Genomic DNA, 21806 nt, shown 5'->3' with positions numbered 1-21806 from the left:
AAGTGTTCCTCCCTTGGGGGTTATTTTTGAGGGAGCTTACTTCACAAAAAAGAAAACAGATAATAGGAATCTGATGTATTGATCAACACACCATTTGGGTTATTACAAATGATTTTATTTCGAGATGGTATGAGATTACTATTCCCTCAATTTATTTCAATTCTTTAATGCAAACTACTATTCTCGACCTTTACAAATAGATGATAAAATTATATAATTATTTTATATATTAAATAAACCCATATATTACTAATAAATAGTATCAAATAATACATTAAGACCTGAAATAATTCGAAGCCTAACATGGCCCCGTACACGGTGAACCACAGGCAATATAGGTATTTCCAAAAAATTTATTATTAACATATACACAATTAAAACCACTTTCCCTTTCCATGGAATACTTCTGAGAAGTCAATAAATCAACAGATATTTTTTTCGAGATTGTCAATGTTAACAAAAGGTAAGAAACGAGCAATAGATGTGCAATTGAAGACTAAAAAACGGCAATGGTTTTAGGGTGTTACTTCCTGCACCTATCACTTTTCTTCATGCCGGCCCTGGTTTTAGGGTTTTCGAGTTTTTTTTTCAGATCAAGAGTGAATGAGTGTCTTCCAGAAAAGTGGGTGAGTCTCTTCCGGAAATTTTTTTTCCGGAATTGATTTAATACATTCCAGAAAATGAAATCTGGAATGATAGGTGCAGGAAGAAGTAAAACAGGAATGAGCCTGAAGGTGATCAACTGCTTAAAATGTTTATGAATGTTTATGAATATATAAAAAGGATCATGCTTCCTGTAAACACATTTGAGGGACACAAAGGTTTCAGAACTAAGTTCCAAAACTGTGAAAATATTAATACTACAAAATCCTAAACCTGCAGACTCCGGTGTTGTGAACCCTGTGACATGGTAGTTCAGCTGTCTATTCTCAAGTTACCAACTCAGTCATCAAATTTTATTTTCTTTGGAGCAGGCTGGAGGTTACCAATCTGCAAGAGCAATTATATATATGTAAAATGAGAGCAAAACTCTATTTGTGAAAACAAATGAACAACCACAGAATGATAAAAGCAAAAGGCTCACAATCTCAGGGCATTCGTAATCAATGCCAGCAGCCTCTATCCTTTTCCGTCGTTTTTGGTCATGTCTTACAATCCTATCCACCAACTTTTTGTGCTCTTCTAAGGTTCTTTCCTGGAATGACAGCATCAACAAATATTTGTGTAATTTAAAAAAAAAAAAAAGGAATTATACTTTGATTTGTTTTATAAGTTCTTTTTGTATTTGGTTCATTATTGTAAAAAGTTGTGTCTAGATTTCTGGAATACAAATGATATATAGACAGATATCTATGCCTATTTTTTTCATGAAAAATTGAAAAAAACAATGTGATTTTTTAGTCAATACTGAGAATTATCAAGCAGGTATACTTTATCATCAAATGAAGTAGATACCTTGTCATGACGCTTCCGTTCAATTCGGACATAATCCACTGGCTTGTGACGATAACTGAATCCTTTCCATCTATGATGAAAAATGCCACACACATTCATGTGTTACCTTTGGTCATATTCAACAGAAGACACTAAATCTTTAACCTTAACTTAAATCAAGACACATAGTATGTTTGAGGAAATTCCTAATTCTCTACTTGTTAGTTATTTTTTTCAATACTCTAAATAGATATCTTTCTTTTTTCACACATGTGAAGAAAGTAGGTGAAAAGAAAATTGATGGTTAGACACCAAGGTCTACAATTAAGATAAACATACAATGGAATCCTTAGAATGAAAATAGATCCGAAAAATTTTGATTAATAACTTACAATCTTGAATGAACATGCTCCGGAGGTACAACATGAACTTGGAGAAGGTGCTCGAAAAGGAGATAATTGTGCATAGTATCAGCTACAATTTTCGCTACCTACACAAATCAAGGCAATATTAAAACAAGGAAACTGAATTTTATTACAAACACAAGAGTACCGAAAAACGTCACGTCATAACACAATCAACTAATCTGCAGAAACAACAAATACCTCAGGAGATTCAAATTCTATGTACCCAAAATGTCTTGATTTTCCTGTCTGTAAAAGAACAAGAAACATATATTCTCAGTATCAATCAACTACAACCAATATCCATCATCACTAAAACGGTAACAACAAACAAATATTGCAGCCCTAAAGTGTTTAATGAAACAAATATCTCGATGGTTGAAAACCACAGTTTTTTTCAAAATTTAAGGACCAAACAAAAGCAAAATTACTACAATATTCATTGATTACAGAGGCTTCAACTTCTATGAGAAACTCATAACTACTAACGACACACACCCATCCACCAGAATAAAAGATTATACAAAATAATCACTGAAACCACCACAGGTAAAATTAACTACATGAGTAAATAAATCAGAATAAACAGAGTATGCCACAATTATCAAATTGACAAAATCACACAATAATGCAACTAATAACGAGGAAAGTTAACATGCAAGCAACTAACCTTTTTATTTCTCGCGATTCTCAACCTCTTGACGGTTCCAAATTGACCAAAATAACCTACAAAATACAATCGTAAACACACACTCCACAAAATCCAGAAAAAATCTTATCAAAAAAAAAAATCCATGAGCACCTTCCATCTCCTTCTCATAGAATCCATGCGGAATCCTGGACACGTACAGTACCGTGGAGGTATTCTCCGGCGGCTTCTGTTCGGCGAGCTTGCGACCAGGACCACCTTCCAAGGGCTTTACCAATTCAGAAACAAAATTAAGCACCATATTGACACAATAGATTGAAAAAAAAAAAAAAAGGAAAAGTTACTGAAAACAGAGAGCACACAGAATCAGTGTTATCGACATACCAAAAAATCAGCACCCTGAGATGGGTTGTTAGAGGAAGCCTTTTTCATATTCTTCTTCATAGCTTTCTTTACCTTTGTTCCCATCTCACTGTCTGTTATGCTGAACCACTTCTCTTCAAAAGAAGGCCTTCGGTACGAGATATCGTAAATGAGGGTGGCGAGGGATTGCGTTAAAACCCTAACCCATGCGGATCAGACTCAATATTTTAAGGCCGATTCTTCCACCATATTAAGATTTTCTTAAATAATTTAATTTATATTTTAATTAAATATCACAATTTAATATTTTATTATTGAAAAGTATATATATATATATATATATATATATATATATATATATCGTAACATCCCGTTTTCATAGTTTTTAAACTATTAAACAAAACATTTAATTTTTTAGTAATTCAGAAGCAGACGATGACATAGGCCAGTATAATACAATACAGTCATCCTCAAAAATAACCATACACACACTGGTCAACTTATGGCAGGTCCTCCTGTCAGAAAGCTGGGGGCAGGCGCTCCTCTGATGGGGCCCCCTACAGTGGAAGCATTGCAGCCTAGAAGGCCGAAACTGTTGGGGCGGATGTGAGAACCTCCTGGGCCCCTGGGGCTGAGGCCTAGAGTATGGCTTCCTCCTGTCGTCGTGTCTGCTCATGGACCCAGATGGTCCTCCCACCTTCAACTGAGACCTCTGCTGAGCTTCAACTTCCGCCTTGAGTTTCTCCATCACTCTTGCCTTCTCTACCAAGGCAGGGAACTCCTTGATAGAGAGCGGAGCCACCATGAGCTTGAGGTCACCCCTCAACCCATTCTCAAATTTTCTACACTGCCAGTCCTCCGCCATCTTCAGGGTGTGAAATCTGCCCAAGTGTTTAAACTTTTCAGCGTACTCAGACACTGACATGACTCCTTGCATCAGCTGCAAGAACTCAACCTCCTTCGCATACCTCATGCAATCTGGGAAGAACTCGGCATAGAACTTCTTCTTAAACAGTTCCCAAGTGATGGTCTCATGACTGTCCTCCAACATCATCTTCATGCTGGACAACCAATGCACGGCCTCTCCAGCAAGAAGGTACTCAGTGTATGTCAGCCTGTTCTCTGCAGGACATCTCTTAGCATCATAGATTCGTTCCATGTCCCGCATCCATTGGTCAGCTCCATCCGGGCTAACTTTGCCATCAAAGTGGGATGGATGGTGTTGTAGGAAATCCTCCAAACTCCACTCTTGCACTCGGGGCAGTGAAGCTTGGGAAGAGCCAACGGCTGAACGGTTTTCCCCTATTTGATGCAGGGCTTCCAAGTGCCTCTGCTGAGTCGCTTCTACTGCTAGTCTTGCAGACTCCATCTGTTGCAAGGCTAGATTCTACTGATTCACCATGTTAGCATTCTGTTGCTGCATGGCTGCTATCATCGCCTCAATTGCTCCCACCAAATGAGGATTATCTGCGTTTGGGACAGGAGGTGGAAGAGGTCTAGGTGCCATAGCTCTGAGCACACAAAGGAGGAACCATCAGATTAGTCGACAGGTACAACAACTCATGCCAAACACGCTACAAGGAACACACAACAGAAGCTAAGCAAGCTCACACCTACAGATCCTAGAGAAATCACTACTCTGATACCAAAATTGTAACATCACGTTTTCATAGTTTTTAAACTATTAAACAAAACATTTAATTTTTTAGTAATTCAGAAGCAGACGATGACATAGGCCAGTATAATACAATACAGTCATCCTCAAAAATAACCATACATACACTGGTCAACCTATACAGCCCATACACGACTAAAGGGATTACAAAATACCCGATCAGCTCAGCAAAAGAAAGAAAAGGTCACATATGCTACTGGTACGTCTAATGAAATCATCTCATGTCCCGGAGGGTGTATCCTCACCTGCACGTTTATCTGCTCACGCCATCCAATCGAGACGATCATTGCAAAGGTAGAAGACATACACAAACAGGCCATAGAAACTAGAAGGGTAAGCTAACTGGAATGAAGAGTAACATATGCAATTTATCTTATGCTAAGGCAGAAAACAAGATTCATTAAACAGTCTATCAAAAATCATCCAATTAATTCCAACTATAACACCACACGCCATTCTAGACTCGATATCCGGATTATGTAAGTGGCATTGGAGCTCTTGGTGACTTGCACTTGAGATGGTTCCTAAACTCTACAGAGTTTTAGGCACAAGGGGTATTCACCCAACCACTCTCAAGGTAAATCCCATCACCTCTATGATGGATCGGATTCATAGACCAGGACCTCCTGCTACTTCCCCCGACGTAATCCATCATACTCTACTTGAGTCTTAATGGTTACTGGAAGCGTCAGGATATCACCAATCTGAGTCCTCATGCCCTTACATTTACTAAACCACATTCCTTAGGATTTCCCTTGAAATCCTAACTCTAACATACTTCCATTCACATCAAATTCACACTCAATTCCATCACACAGTCTAACATGCATAAGGATCACATACTATATCAACCATCATCATCTTAAAGCAACCAATCTAGCATTAAGAAATCAAAACAGTGAGAAAACTAATCTTCTGCAGGGAATCTCGCTTCGGCCAGAGGGTCTCGCCTAAGCTAGAGAATTTATCTCACTTAGGCGAGTTGCTCTCGCCTGGGCGAGACCTCGTACAGTGGTGGATTAAAAGTCCTGGGCGAACTCTCGCTCAGGCTAAACTGGCTCGCCTAGACGAGAAGTCATCTCGCTCAGGCGAGTCCAGCTCGCCTAGGCGAGGTTTCGCACAATTGACAGGGGCGAGCTTCTGGTATTTTCGCTCAGGCGAGACCAACTCGCCTAGGCAAAACTACCAAGAAATCCTCCCTGTTCTGCACATGCAAGCTCGCTCAAGAACATCTCCCACTCAATTCCACACATCAGCAGTCTCAAACATTAATTAAACAAACAATCATGCAATTAAAGCACTCACGAACACAATTCACATCAAAAGAGTTACAGAATTAGCTTCCCTTACCCTTTTACCAAGAACTAGATTGATGGAGTCAATGGATAGCAAGAGAGCAGAATTCTTCCGTTTAACCTAGGAGAATCCATCATCAAGACAGAGGAGACAAAGATTAACATGATCAGATTCATAACGTAAAGAGGTTAGTGGATTCTAACTGGAATTGAGCTCAATTGGGAGATATAACCTACTTAGGAGGATGGAAGCTGAAGGAGGAGTTGCAGAGAGTCCTGTTGGCTGGTCCTTCCAGAGTCTGAGTAGAGAAAGATTGAAGCAGTGAGATGGTAACACAGAGAGGAGGGAGTGCGAGAGGGTTTGAGTTGCAGAGAAAATTTGAGAGAATGAGGAAGAAGAGAGGGTGTTTCTGTTTTTAGAAAAGAAGCAAAAAGAGGGGTATCACGCACACACACACACACACACACACATATATATATATATATATATATATATATATATATATATATATATGAAAACAAGTGTGTTATTTATTTTATTTTAAAAATAAATATGAATAATTCTTTTAAATTTTATTATAAATATTTTTATTTAAAGTAACTTTTTTATTAAATAATTATTGTAGATAATTTTTTTATTAAAGATACTTATTTTAGTTTAAAATAATCATTTGAAACAAAAATCGAAATAGTTAAATATAACAAAACATTTAAAAATAGTAAATAATCAATTTAATTTTAAAAATAATTATATATTAAAAATAAAAATATAAACACCCAAATAAAATATCTCTATTATATATAATATATAAGTATCTTATTTTATATATATATATATATATATATATATATATATATATATATATATATATATATATAACAATATATAGAAAGATTTTCTCCGAAAGATTCTCTCTTTTCAATGAATATTTTCCTTAATAAATTATTCATACAATTCTTATTTTATATAACCACCATCTACTTATTTATCTTAAATAATTTAATTTATATTTTAATTAAATATCACAATTTAATATTTTATTATTAAAATTTGTTGTAATTTAATTATTCAAAAAGAATTGATTCTGAGTAATTTTAAATTTGAAAGAAGTCAAATTCACAATTTTTCACTTTTTCTCTTAACCTATCTTACTTTTCCTTTAAAGTTCACTAAATTAACCTTATATTTTTAAATGATTAGTGATTGAAGTTAAACCTATGAAGTTAAACCTAACTTTATCACTAAATTAACTTTAAAACCCATACATTTCACTTATTTGTAACAAGTTTTCTTAGAATAATAATTTATTTTTCACGTAGTGACCAAATAGGTTAAAAGTTTAATGACATTCAATTTTTTTTTCAAATGCATTTTATAAATAAAGAATAATGATATTTTAACCCACTTTTTTTTATTCACTTCTAACTCACCATTCTCATCATCCTTCACATCATATCACTACAAAAAATTAAAATAGATAATCTAAGAATAATAAGAGTGGTGAGTTAAAAATAGATAAAAAAAGTTAATTAAAATATCATTTCCATAAATAAATTCTATTCTCACGGAAATAATTGATACCCTAACGCACCGCAGTAATCCATATCATACTCCAGCAAAAGTAATAAGAATTTGGATTCTACTGAGTGCAAATACTGGGTCCCATCTCAAATGAACTATGTTGTAAACCCCTAATGTAAAAGTCTGCAAGTGAATTTCTAGGATCCAACGCCATTCATACTAGAAAAAATATTCAAATTAATAAAACAATATAATATGGCCTCTTTTCATGTACAAACACTCGTGGGACAAGAAACAACAATTAGCTCCATCACTATCCTATGATTTTGTTTTTAAAGTCAATGAATATATAAAGCTTATTTTGTTTTTAATTTCAATGAATATACAAAGCCTGAAGACTAAAATAAAATAATATAGACTCTAAAAAAGTCAAATGGCAACCGAACTCATCGTGCCCAGGAAACAGAATCAATTTCATCCCTCGCTGCTTTATATAGTTCAAGCCTTTTGGCACATTGTTGCCTCCTCTCCATCAAGGCAGGGTCTTCATCTAACAACTGGGATAGCTGTTTAGCCTGCACCAGCAGTAATAATAGCAGATCAAACATCGTGAATATATTTTAAATAAAAATAACTACAGAACTTTTAGTTTTGTCGTATAAAAATTAAAACTTAAAATGGAAACAAGAGACCAAATGAATAGTTTAACAAAATAAAAATTACACAGAATCACAACCTGGATACCTCACTTAGGAAGTATATCTGAAGCAAACCAAAAAAAATTCTTTCATGATTGTGTAATATTCGTTACCAGAATAAGAGAGAAATTAAAGTTAAAACGGAGTATTACCTCTTTCTTCCCTATTTGTGTGTAGAAATGGTTTAGCAATGATAGTTTTGCTTGTCTGACTTGACAAAAAACGACAGCCTTTGGAATAGTGTTCCTGAGAGTGTCTGACACCATACCAATATACGAAGTTACATTTGATCCAATCCTCCTGTAATGCCCTTCTCCATATCGATCCTCATTTGGGGTAGCTTGATTAGCTGGATTTCCGGCTTTCTCCATTTCTTGAGGAAGTCTCCGGAAGAACTCCACAGTGAGATACGAAGCTTCCATGTCGACCAGTCGAATAGCTGTCTTCTTACTCTCTTCACGGAACCTCTCTAAAGCCTCACTTGTAGCTGCAGCTAGTTCGGCTTGAAGAGTTGGGAAACGTCTCAGTTCCTATTCAATCATAAATTCATAGTTTATTTCTAGGAACCTTAAACGAACAAAGATACTATAAGATAAAGGACATAACTTAGACACAGTTCTTTAAATGCTTTTGATGTTTTCCTATCAATAGTGAAGTTTTACCTACTGTAGGTATGTGTCTAAAGTTATGTCCAAAAATAAATCCCCAAATTTTACCTGGGTTTCAGCTATTGATTTCCTCACGAGTTCTTTCAAGACAAAGTGAACCTACATCAAAATCAAAGAAATCCCGCTTTAACTTCTATGTAAGCTTTAATTAAAGAAGAAGAAGAAAGAGTAGAAACCAGGTATACTTACTGCATCTACTGAAGCTTCAGCTGGGCCTCTAAAGTAACTGAGAGCTCCCTCGATCAGGCGCCGGTAACCTTGCTCTGGGGCAATTAAGTGAGGCTGGTAACCATCTGCCTCTGATACCACTTTCCTTACATTTTGAAGAGATAGATGACGATCAAATGGAAGCTTCCGTAACGCAGCAGGAAGCTGATTATCAAAGACATTATATATTTTATCTCCACCTGCTCGCCTATGACAATAAACAAAAAGGGTCATATGTAACCAAAGATACATGTCAACTTGTAGACCACAAAGAAAGATTATCCATGACTATCATTCCAAATTGCTTTACCATATTCAGGGGTACATTAAATTAGTATACAGTGCTTTTTGTCTAGAAAAGAACAGGAACCAAAACAAAACCAGATTTTAAGTAGGATTTAGCTAGCTGAAAAGAAAAAGACAATTACTTATATATCAAATCTAATTCAAGACGATGATGATAGTGGGGAAAAGTCAAATACCTAGTTTGAAGTAAGTGCATGTTTACTAACGACCTTTTAAGGGAAATAGTTGGTTTTTCTCTTTCTCTTTTTCTTTTTCTCTTTCTCTTTTTCTTTTTCTCGTTCTTTTTCTTTTTCTCGTAAGAAGTTGCAAGAAAAAAAAAACTATTTCATTCAAATTAAGCTAACCCAAAAATACACCGTCAAACCCTTGAGGATGGTTGAAAATAGTCGAGTTTCAATAACAAGACGCCATCCATCCAAAAATAAAATCAAATAAACCAGTATTATATAGAGTAAAATTGAACATCTAGCAAATATTTACCCTCCGAAAAAATTCAAATAAGATAGTTTAATAGAGTAAACGTGAATATCATAGCATATATTTACCCTCCGTCTAAATGCTCCTTGAATATCCTATCAAATGCGCGGCACAGTTCTAGGATGGTGTATAGTTGAGCCTGTACGAGAAAGAATAGTTAGGATATTCTTCGGCAGCATATTATAGAAAGAGTACGTACATTCAGGAAATAATTCAACTATAAACCACTCACACCAGCATCAAGAGCAATTGGTCTCCCAATTTGATTCATCTCTGATTCGAGTTCTTCAATTGTTTTGTTTATCAAAGATGTTATACTGGGTATTCGTGCCCTAATTACTGACTCCAAATGCTACAACATAGTTAACATGATTAAAATATAAGTTTTTAATTAAAGAAAGGAAAGAACAACTTTCTGAAAGACAAACCTGTGAGAGAAGTTTTGCAAGGTATACGGAACCCATTTTATTGGCTAAGTGTCCATAGTCAGGACTGGTTTCAAAATACTCACTCTCCTTACGCCTAGCAACAATCATATCAACGTTTTTATTGATATCTGCTTGGGATCTATTTACTACACCAACCCAGGGATGTTGCAGACGGTAAGACCTTCCTTCAAGGACCTTAAGGGAAAAAAATGTGTAAGGCAAGCTAATTATATGGTTATACAGATTGCTAAAACTTCTAGAAATTTAAAGCTATACATCATAACCACAGCGAGACAGGGAACATGCTAGAAGGAGAAAGAAAGATTACATCCAATGCATTAGTTCCTCTGTCCATTAAATCCAGTTTTGTCAACACTCCAAATGTCCTCTCACCTGGATTATTTACAGTCAATGATTTCAGTGACAAATAATGACCCGAGCAAAGGTAATAAAAAAGTCATCATTCCACAGAAAATTTATGTACCAGAGGGATCCACCTCCTTTGAAAGCTTAATAGCATCAGAAGTTGCTATGTCTTGGTTGGCCGGAGATATTGCCAGTATAATGCAATTAGGCTGTCAAAGAACCAAATACAGTACCAGTTAAAGTAAATATACATCTTACCACCATCACTACTAGGTGACCAATTTATAAATAAACATTCCAACAAGGTAATAAAATGGTAATCAACTACCCATCACCATAGAAAGGGAGAAAGGGTTTTGGTTTGGAAATAGGAAGTTTATGTCTCCAGTCTCAGTGGTAAAAGTACTAAAGAAAAGAGTTCGCTAAATGAAATAATAGTGAATCATCCAATCAAGGTTATTAAATAGGAAGAGTGAGAACAAATTAAGAAAAAACACAACTTTTTTTACCTTCTCAACATAAGACCGAACCATATTTTCAATGTCTTCAACAATACTCTGAGGCTGTCCCTCTGAAAATGACAATTGCTAATCAGTATAATAAACTAAAAACTCTACAACATAATCCAAACAAAAATACAGTGACAAATTGAATGCAAGTCATACCTACAGCGACTTTAGTCAATCCAGGCAAATCAATCAAAGTTAGGTTGACAACTGCTCACACGAACGGAGATTGAATTAGGAAACACACATAACTGAAAAACTAGTCTCATCTTATGCCACGTAATTATACATAAAAGTAATACTAGTGAAATGATCTCACCTAAGTAAAAAAATGAATGAGTATAATTTAAATATAAAATTCAAAAAATGACTAGTGCTTAACATCAAATATATAGACAGTCATGAGCAAAGGTCATGAGTAAACTATAGCAAAGCAGCTGTAACTGCCAAGATAGCAAGTGAAAGTACAGATAAGACTGGAAAATCAGATTGCCTGGCTCAGCACAACGGACTAACATTATTTTCAATAGTTTTGAAATATAACTATTACTTTTAAAAAGAAGTTGACCCATGAGACTATGTCCTGGGTCAGGATAGGTTAAGCCGTGCACAAATCAGGTCGGGTCAACATTGCTCCACTTCAATTCAGATCACTATTTTCCAGTCTAACCAAACCTGTATTATGAGTTATTCGGGTCTTAGTCTTTCCCTTTGCCATCATGTTATTTTTTTGTCATCCCCTAATAGCCAGATTTATAGCATTTTCCAGTCTCTATATTTTACCTGTATTAGATGTATAGGAAGGCTTCTGATATGTTAACACTTCTCACTTTACTTAACTCTGCCTATTCAAATGTAGTACACGACAGTATAGATCTTGGATTCCTCTGGTTCTTAGAATTGTAGATGCTTCTTCCATATCCGTAATGATATGTTTGATAGCAAGTAAAGAAGGAATAATAGTAATTCAATGGTTTAAAGATTTAGAAGGATAATAAACGTTCTTCCTCCCTCCCTGGGGAGTTCTTTCCTTTTGAGCAATGAGATTGTTGAATTCCTTATGGTGTTCAGCCAATGATTATTTTGAGGGAGCTTACTTCACAAAAAAGCAAACAGATTATAGGAATCTGTTAATTGATCAACACACTATTTGGGTTATTACAAATTGTTTTATTTCGAAATGGTATGAGAATACTATTCCCTCAGTTCGGTATTCATTTCTCTGTTTCAATAAAAAAATCCTTTAATTCAAAAATGGATAACAAAAACTTGAGTTTGCAGGAAACCATCCATCTAGAGTAAGTAATTAGAGGCAATAAACAATAGAAGTTCACCATGTGGAGAGTAAATGCTAAGATGAATTGGAATAGGAGATATTTGCTTTGTCTTCCCCGTTACTCTATCAGTTTCATTCTGAATCTCCTGGCGAACAAAGGCTGCAAAAAGAAAGAAATTAAGATTAAAAAATAAAGGAATGAAAATATTAGTTAGATTATCAGCAGCACACAAATAATTGCACCAGTGAGCTAATTGTGAAGCAGTACAATCATAGCAAGATAGCAGTGCATCATAAATTGCAAGCGAACTAGTAGTTTAAGGATAATGACAAAAAACAAATCGCTAGAATGAGTAAATCCAGTTAACTAACGCTGGTTACGAGTCTAACAACACGAAACCTAAAAGATACTACACAATTATAGGGGACACGCACGCAAAAACAATTGAAACACAATGGAATCAGAGAAAATAAAACCACAAAAACAGGAAACAAGCATTCAAATTGTTCTACAAGCAAGACAAAAACAGGGGAAACTAGAAAGACCATCCTATCCTATTTCTATAATTAGCAAATAGTTTATTCATTACATCACAAGTCTCAACTTATGAAAACCATCAACTAGTAAACCATTAAATACATATAACAGTAACACGAAATACAATAAGCAGCAAGCAAAATCAGTTACTGAACTACAATACCATAATCAGTGATCTTTTGCCCTGGCATATGAAGAAACTCTGCATACTCCTTTGCTTTGCCATCAACCTTGTGAAGCTGCAACACTAATGGACGCCTTGTCACAATCCCTGCAATTCAAACACAAGCTCCAATTCAAAATCAATTAGTAAATTAATTAGCTAAATTAAGATTTTTTCGGACAAACTTTTCAACAAGCTCAAACGAGAGCTTTCAAAAAATTAAAATGATGAAACAAGTTTAATTCATCTTATGTTTATTATTTTCCTTTTGTGAAGTTTATTCAAACTGCGCCTAAATAAATAACACACTCCACAAAAATAGAAAAAGGAACAGAGAGAGAGAGAGAGAGGGCGAGCGAACCTGATCCTCTAGGAAGAAAGTCACGTCCAACAATGCTTTCCAGAACCGAAGACTTGCCCGAACTCTATTCATTTTCAATAAATAAACAAATAAATTAATTTTATTTTTAAATGATTCTTATTTTAGGACTGAACAAAGATTTGTATTATTAAAAGATTATGTAGATTCAATTCAAAAGTGAAAAGAAATTGTATCTATCTTTTCTCTTTTTATTTTTGGATGGTTGTAGTTCTACTCCTAGGATACAGCAGAACATGTTGAGGTTTTGAACAAAAACTTAGGACACAAATGTTTTGTGTTTGCTCTCCAGTTGAAGTTTTACTTCACATAACATATATCTGTTATAAAGAATTGTACGCATTGATTATGGAGGCAAAACTTTAATTTTGACCAGCGAACGACACAAACAACATCAAAGAACTAGTATCTATGCTTTCTCTTCTTATTTTTGGATTGTTTTACTTCTACTCCTATGATATAACAGGACATGTTCAAGTTTCGGACATAACTATACGATTCTTTACAGCTGTTGTTTGGCTATTCTCCGATTGCAGTTTCACATAACCTAGTCAAGGTTCGTATTGAAAGATCACAGGGATTACTTATCAGCTCCAGAACAACTTAAACAGCTCCAAAAACTCGTAAGTTTTTTCTACCTATTGTTGGATCGTTCACCTTCTACTGCATACAAAGAACATGTTGACGTATTGGAAAAAAAGATTCAATATACTATTTCCTTGTAAGTGTGTTGTTTGAGCTATTCTCCGATTCAAATTTTAATTCGCGCAATATAAAGGTTTGTATTCAAGGTTTATACAAATTTGATGAGCGAGGTGAAACTCTAATTTGACTGGAGAACAACACAAACAAACAGCACCTAAGAAATCCTACGTGAGTTTGTTTTCTCCTTTTGTTTTAGACGATTTCTACTTCTACGAACAGAGCATGTTCATGTTTAGTGATGGTGAAGGTGATGACCTGGCCGCCGACGACGGCGACGGAAGGTAGAGCTTCCCATAGAGAAGAGAAGGCGTTGTTATCGGCGTCGCCGCCGTAGTCGCCGAGCACGGTGCAGGCCTGCTGGATTCTGTTCACCAAACCGATCAAACTCTCCATGCTCGTCATCTCGTGAAGAATAAGATGATGAAGATGTTGAGGAAGTACAGAGGATTCAGAAACCCTAGACTTTTCCAGAGAGTGAAAAAAGAAATTCTAGAGAGAGAGAGTGAGGAGAGAGACTTCAAGGACAAGTTAGTTACAGACGAGAAGAATGAAAGAAGGTGAAGGAGGGAAAAGCGATGAAATCATGTGGAAGGAGTCCACCGTTACCGGTTCTTCCTTTCAAGTTTGAATCAATTATTTATTTATTTATTTACTATTATTATTATTTCAAGCGCTTATTGAAAAGATGTTTATTCACGGTAAATTAATTCTAATATATTATTTATTATCTATTAATATTAAAAAAGTTACATAAAGGATGGTGTAATTTTTTTATCATTACAAGAATAAAATTAATTTATAAACAAAACGTTCGTTTAAATTTTTTCGTAAATGACGATTTTAATGCAAGATATAATTCGTTAAAATTATTAAAGTAAGTTTTTTTTGTTACATTTTAAGTTCTTTTTTTCATATTTAAATACTAGAGAATAGAAAATAGAAAGTTATACGAAACATGTTGCTTATGTGCTTAATATGTTAAAGCTTTTCGAGGATGATGCCCTTGATTTATTTTACACCTTGTTTAAGAATTTTATTATTATATTTTAATATTATTGTCTATATATAATAAGAAAATATATTCTAAATCATAATTAGTCAGGTATGTGGAATCAAATTTTTTAAATTATATTTTCTTAAAACATTTCAGAAATAGATTTTTTTAAACAGTGTCATAAAATATATTTTTGAAAAAAAAAACTAAGAAAGATTTAATTGTGAAATTGATTGAATGAACCATTAAATGACGAGAAATAATAGATAGATCATCAACTATCCATAAATAAATGAAATATATTTTACAGGGATAAAAATGAAATTTAGTCGTTTGTAAATAACTAAATCGTTACTCAGACAAAATGTAAGGAATTTTATTTCATAGAGATTAAAACTAAAGAAATTTATTCTATAGGTACTAAGAACATATTTAAATTTAAATTATTACAATAACCATGTATGGAGAGTTCAAATGACACAAGTGTAAATTACATCAAACAACCATTCACCAGAAGAAAATTTAGAAACTAATTTTTAGAAGCAAAATATTTAATTATTATAATGATCAATTTAAATAATTTGTTATTGTTATAAATAAAAAATTATAATTTATTATTAAATTGATAAATAATTAATTAAAGATCAATATATAAACTAAGTCATTTTGATAACCAAAATTTAGATAATTAATTTTTAGTAACTAATTTTCTTTAATAGACAAAACTATAGTAACTAATTTTAAAGACCAAATTAATGATCAATTATAATTTTCTATTCATAAAAAAGTAACTATTTTCATAATTAATAATTTTAGTTTTATAATTTACTAATTGTTAGGATTCCAAATGTGAGTCTAAGTCCCACATTGGTTAAATCTATTGTGGATAAACCTAACACTAATCATTATTGGTCATTAAAATTTGTCGTTATTTATAAATATTTTTTTGTAGTGATACTGACCATAATATTTAACTCAATATATTCTCAAAATGTACCACTAAATCGATACAAAACAAAAAGCAAACCTAAAAAGTATTTAGTAGTTGATAAAAAATTAAAATAGTATGTATCTCATAAAATATAGATGAAATGTTTGGTTTGTGAGTGTTAATAATTTGTTATAACTTTTAATATACACGTACTTGTAATTTAACAATCAGATCGTCAAAAATTATGTTTTGAAAAATATTAAAAGGTATATGATTTTATTCTTATGGATTGAGTTCTTAGAATATATTGAATACTGATTATCGTCAGTTTTTAAGAAATTAATGATCAATCAGAAATTATAATATCACAAAGTTATCATTGACTTTAAAATAATTAATAAAAATAATAAAATTATATTAATCATATGAAAGTATAAAATTATTTCACATATTTGCATGGCCAAATTTTCAACAAATGTTCTGGAAAAAGCTTGAAAGTGTTTTTCTTTCTTTCGCTGTTACTTTTGTCGGTTAGGGTTTGCTTGTTTGTTTTGTTTTAGGAAAAAGTGGGAGCAACGATTGTTTGAACGTTGAAATTCAAAGTTAATAGTCATTTGGTGATGTAATATTATTGTTCGTGTGTGATGGCCAGCATGCGTTTCAAGAACAAACGAGGCGGCGTCAATATTCAACCACTTTCCATGTTTCTTCGTTGGGGTGAATACGTGTTTAGTTTATAGATTTTTTTAATCATTTAAAAATAATTTTTTATAATATTACTTTATCTATCTAATGATTAATATACAGGATTGGATTCTTGGTTATACAAGTTAAATATTGAATAAACAATAATATTTTAACTACTCAAAGCCTCCAGTAATTATTATTTTCGACAATAAATAATTTATTTAAATATCATTATAAAGATAATATAATTCTAAATATTATTTGTACTACCTTTAATCAAAATGATAATCATACTTTGATAATTTAGAGAATCCTCTGGTTTTAAAGATTGCATGGGTTACTGACATAAATGATATAAAATTATTTTTAAATGATTAAAAAAATCTATAAACTTAAATTATGATTGAGTAACTATAAATCGATACTTTACCTTTGATATGATAAAATCAATACAAGTTTTTCTTCTTCTTTTTTTCTTTTAGATTTTTATATGCTCCTTCTTTACCTTTAAATTTTGTGTCCTTCAAAACATATCATACTTCACAATAGTTGATCTGAACTCAGTAGTTTTTCGATCAAAACCTTAATGTTTTGAGTGAGTTACAAATTTTTTAAAGAAGAAAACATTTTAAATAAGGAAAACTACTTTAAATAATTATATTTAATAAATTTGAATTATAATCTCTTTCTTTGTGAATATTTTAGAAAGATTAAAATACCTTTTTGTTCCCAATTTTCGTCAAGTTTTTTCAAATAAGTCCTAATTTTGGTTTTCTATTCAAATAGGTCCTAATTTTTGTCAATTTTGTTCAATTGGGTCATTTTTTACTAACACCGTTTAAATCATTAACGGCCATGAACAGTGACTACCACGTGTCACTTTGTGGTTTTTTTGGATTTTTTTATTTTTATTTTTATTTTTTTAATTTTTTTAATTTTTTTTTAAATGTACACGTGTCAACTCAAGAACATGTCACGTGTCACTTCGTGGTTTTTTTGAATTTTTTATTTTATTTCTTTTGAATTTTTTTTAAATGTCCACGTCTCAACCCAGTAGTATGTCACGTGTCAAAGTCAATATTCTATATTCAATTTGGTCCCTATATTTGTTATTTTTGTTCAATTACGTCCCAATTTTTGTTAACATTAACCAATTTGGTCACTATTGAAGATGTGACCAAATTTAATTTTTATATTAAAGTTATAATGATGTGAATTTTAATATATTATATAAAAATATTTAATAAAAAATGTGAATTTTAATATAAAAATTAAATTTGATTTTAATTTGGAGATGGACCAAATTGGTTAGTGTTAACAAAAATTGGAACATAATTGAACAAAAATAACAAATATAGGGACCAAATTGAATTTAGAACATTGACTTTAACACGTGGCATGCTATTAGGTTGACACGTGGACATTTAAAAAAAATAAAAAAAAATTCAAAAAAACCACGAAGTGACACATGACACACTCTTGGGTTGACATGTGTATATTTAAAAAAAATTAAAAAAATAAAATAAAAAATAAAATAAAAAAATAAAAAAATTCAAAAAAACCACGAAGTGACACGTGGCAGTCACTGTTTATGACCGTTAATGATTTAAACGGTGTTAGCAAAAAAGGACCCAATTGAACAAAATTGACGAAAATTGGGACCTATTTGAACACAAAACCAAAATTATAACTTATTTGAAAAAACTTGACGAAAATTGGGACCAAAAAGGTATTTTAACCTTTTAGAAATATATCTTTTGTTGCATGAGCATGAAGTTGTAGTGTGACATGTAAAAATGAAATTCTTGAGTTAAACTTGAATAACATTTGTTGTCTATGTATATAATGTTCTTTGAGGTTTTTTCACTTTAGAAGATGAATTTTGGGAGAGGGAAACGAAGAGTTATAGTCGATTAGAGGGTGAATTATGTGTATTTTTTAAGGGATTTGAGAATGAAAGTGAGTCGATTTAAAGATAAAGTTTGTAAAAATTTGTCAGTGATTTGAATGATATAATAGATAAAAAATAAAATTTTAATAAATTAAATGTAAGATTATAATTTTGCTTTTATAGTTAAAATTAATATATTATTATTAATAATCTTAATACTAATATTTATAACTATATATAAAGAGGATTCCCTGCTTTTAGGGGTGATATGGATTTGATTTTTAATGATCAGATTCACATCCATTTTGGATCCAAATAATTGGATTATATTTTCGATCTAAATCCATTTTTTCAAAAAAAGTAGATTGAATTTTTTTTTAAATTCAGATCCAAATATTTAGATCAAGTTTAAATTCAGATCTAAATATTTGGATCGAGTTCAAAATCCAAAATCCATTTTTCATAAAATAAATTTTTTAAAACTTGTGTCCATAGGGCTGACACGATAGAATTTGGCAGATTTTTTGTTGGGGCCAACAAGGTCAAATTTCAGCATGGGATGAACTTAGTTGACTTTCGAACGAATTTCGGTTGTGGACGACGTGACCAAATTTGGGCCAAGGTCGACTTGACAAAATTTCAGTTGAGATCGACTTGACTGGATTCGACTGAATTTCAGCCAGGGTCGATTTTGCCTAATACGACTAAATTTTGGCCAGAGCCGACTTAGCCAAATATGGCCACATTTGGGCCAGGGCCTGATCAGTTAAGTTTCGGTTAGGGTTGACTCCACTAAATTCGTCGGTCGGGACCGACTTGACTGAACATGGCCAATTTTTGATCACAGCCGACTAAGTTGAATATAGTCAAATTTCGTTCGGGACTTACTCAATCGAATACGGCTAAATTTGGTCTAGTGCCGACTCGACCAAATTTTGGTCATGACCAACTCGATTGAATTTGGCCAAATTTAGGTTAGGACCGACTCGCCTAAATATGACCAAATTTCGGTTGCGATCGACTCTGTCGAATATGACCAAATTCAGGCCAGGACCAACTCAGTCAAATTTTGGTTGAGGCCAACACGACTGAATTTTGGTCGTGGCCGACTCAGTTGAATACGGCTAAATTTTGATTGTGACTGACTTATTTGAATACGGTCAAATTTCATCCTAGGCCGTCTCAGCCGAATACGACCAAATTTGGGCCAGGGCCGACTAGGCCAAATCTCAATTAGGGTAAACTTGATTGAATTCGACTGAATTTTGACTCGAGCCAACTAGGCTAAATACAGCCAAATTTTGGTCGCGGTTGTCTCGGCCGAATACGGTAAAATTTTGTCTAGGTTGACTCAGCCCAATGCAGTCAAATTTGGGTCGGGGTGAACTCAACCGAATACTTCCAAATTTTGTCCAGTACCAGCTGGGCCAAATTTCGATTGAGACCGACTTGACAGAATTTGGCCTAATTCAGCCAAATTTTGTATAGGGTCACGCTAACTCAATCAAATACGACTAAATTTGGGCTAATCCGTCCCAATCTTTAGTCTAACCTAACCAAAAATATAAACTGAAAATTTGGATTGAATATTTTGGATTATCCATTTTGAAAATCAAGATTTAGAGTATGGATATACAATCCATAAAATATATAAAATGTAGATCAGATTGATATCCAAATCCAATAAAATGGATTGAATTTTTAATAAAATGAATATTAAATGGATTGGATCATAGCAAAAATGGATTGGATCATGAAAATTAGATTTTTTGTCCATCCTTAGTTCAACTTTTCAAATAATCCTCTGCTTTTTTCCACTCATTTAAGAGTTCAATAAACATAAATTATTGTTGTTATTCTCATAATTTTTATTTTTATGTGTTAAATAAACATTAATTATTACTTTTACCCTTATATTTTTATTCTTTCACTTTTATATGTATTTAATCCTTTTTTACTAATACATTTTTTACAAGAGTATAACTTAAATTTGTTAGTACAAACTTATGGATACATTAATAATTCTTTTATTAAACTTCTAAAATTTTCAATTAAATTGTAAGGTTTACAGTTTATGAGTATAAATTTCAAGAATTAGTGTTTACGGACGTCTCACGTCTCACGTCGCACGTAGCACATTGCATGTCACACGTTGCACGTCTCACGTCTCTCGTCGCACTTCTCATGTCTCACGTCTTACGTCGTACGTCACACGTCTCTAACGTCTTTCACGTCTCACGTCTCTCACGTTCCACGTCTCTCACGTCCCACATTTCACGTCCCACGTCCTTCGTCTCACGTTTCACGTCCCACGTCCTACGTCCCACGTTTCACGTCCCACGTCTCACATCCCACGTCTCACGTTTCACGTTTCACGTCCCACGTCTCTCACGTCCCACATCTCACGTCCCACGTCCCTCGTCCCACGTTCCACGTCCCACGTTCCACGTCCCACGTCTCACTTTTCACGTTTCATGTCCCACGTCCCACGTCTCACGTCTCACGTCTCACGTCTCACGTCTCACGTCTCACGTCCCATGTCACACGTCCCACGTCGCACACCGCACGTCGCACGTCTCTCACGTTCTACGTTTCATGTCTCACGTCTCACGTCTCACGTCCCTCGTCCCATGTCCCACGTCCCACGTCCCACGTCTCACGTCTCATGTCGCACGCCTCTCATGTCGTACGTCTCACGTCCCATGTCCCACGTCTCATGGCTTACGTCTCACGTCTTACGTCGTTTCACATCTCACGTTTCACGTCCTACGTCTCACATCTCACGTTTCACGTCCTACGTCTCACTCCCACGTCCTACGTTGCACATCCCACGTCCAAGTATAATGCCCACGTCTCACATCGCACATCGCACGTCTCACATTATTGCATTGAAATATTTGATTCTTTCATAAAATAATGGTGCTTTGGTTTACTAGTAGCAATATAGCTAAGGTTCTTCTTTGATGTTTATCCTTCTTCAGATAATAGTTTCTTATTGATCGAAAGAAATAAGAAAAAGGATATCATTTTACCAGAAATAGGAAAACTAACCTTATGCAACAACAGTAATTTGAAGCTTTTGCAGATGTCTGTTATCATTACATGGATGATTTTAGAAAAATGTTTAGATGTTGGCAGACAATATTTTTTTATTGGTTTTCTGTTCTAACATTCAATATGCGAAGAGATGTGTCATAAAATTCTAATCAAGGATGGACAAAAAATCCATTTTTTATAATCCAAT

At 33.6% G+C, this 21806-nt stretch overlaps 3 protein-coding genes across 3 annotated transcripts; all 3 read right to left on the bottom strand.

Moving 5' to 3' along the window:
• Nucleotides 1-725: 725 nt before the first annotated feature.
• On the bottom strand, nt 726-3104 carry LOC114166143 (uncharacterized RNA-binding protein C1827.05c-like). Its single transcript, XM_028050814.1, has 8 exons — nt 2872-3104; nt 2641-2755; nt 2509-2564; nt 2040-2087; nt 1827-1924; nt 1456-1525; nt 1085-1195; nt 726-990 (listed from the first exon to the last, which is right to left on the bottom strand). Exons 1-8 carry the CDS (start codon nt 2953-2955, stop codon nt 943-945), a joined length of 630 nt encoding a protein of 209 aa, XP_027906615.1. The 5' UTR covers nt 2956-3104; the 3' UTR covers nt 726-942.
• Nucleotides 3105-3256: 152 nt separating this feature from the next.
• Nucleotides 3257-4219, bottom strand: LOC114166937. The gene has a single exon (XM_028051824.1). The coding sequence runs from the start codon at nt 4217-4219 to the stop codon at nt 3257-3259; it is 963 nt and encodes a 320-aa protein (XP_027907625.1).
• A 3336-nt stretch (nt 4220-7555) lies between these two features.
• Nucleotides 7556-14632, bottom strand: LOC114167578 (dynamin-related protein 1E-like). The gene is made up of 15 exons (XM_028052678.1): nt 14315-14632; nt 13337-13400; nt 12976-13083; nt 12333-12434; nt 11158-11208; nt 11002-11063; nt 10611-10701; nt 10455-10519; nt 10127-10321; nt 9931-10050; nt 9767-9837; nt 8898-9123; nt 8757-8807; nt 8193-8570; nt 7556-7917 (listed from the first exon to the last, which is right to left on the bottom strand). Exons 1-15 carry the CDS (start codon nt 14459-14461, stop codon nt 7789-7791), a joined length of 1860 nt encoding a protein of 619 aa, XP_027908479.1. The 5' UTR covers nt 14462-14632; the 3' UTR covers nt 7556-7788.
• Nucleotides 14633-21806: the final 7174 nt, after the last annotated feature.

The sequence above is a fragment of the Vigna unguiculata genome, chromosome 10, assembly GCF_004118075.2.
Source record: "Vigna unguiculata cultivar IT97K-499-35 chromosome 10, ASM411807v1, whole genome shotgun sequence".
In the NCBI taxonomy this organism is placed as follows: Eukaryota; Viridiplantae; Streptophyta; class Magnoliopsida; order Fabales; family Fabaceae; genus Vigna; species Vigna unguiculata.
Note: the sequence above shows the minus strand (reverse complement) of the source record. Positions and strands in the feature narration are given on the sequence as shown.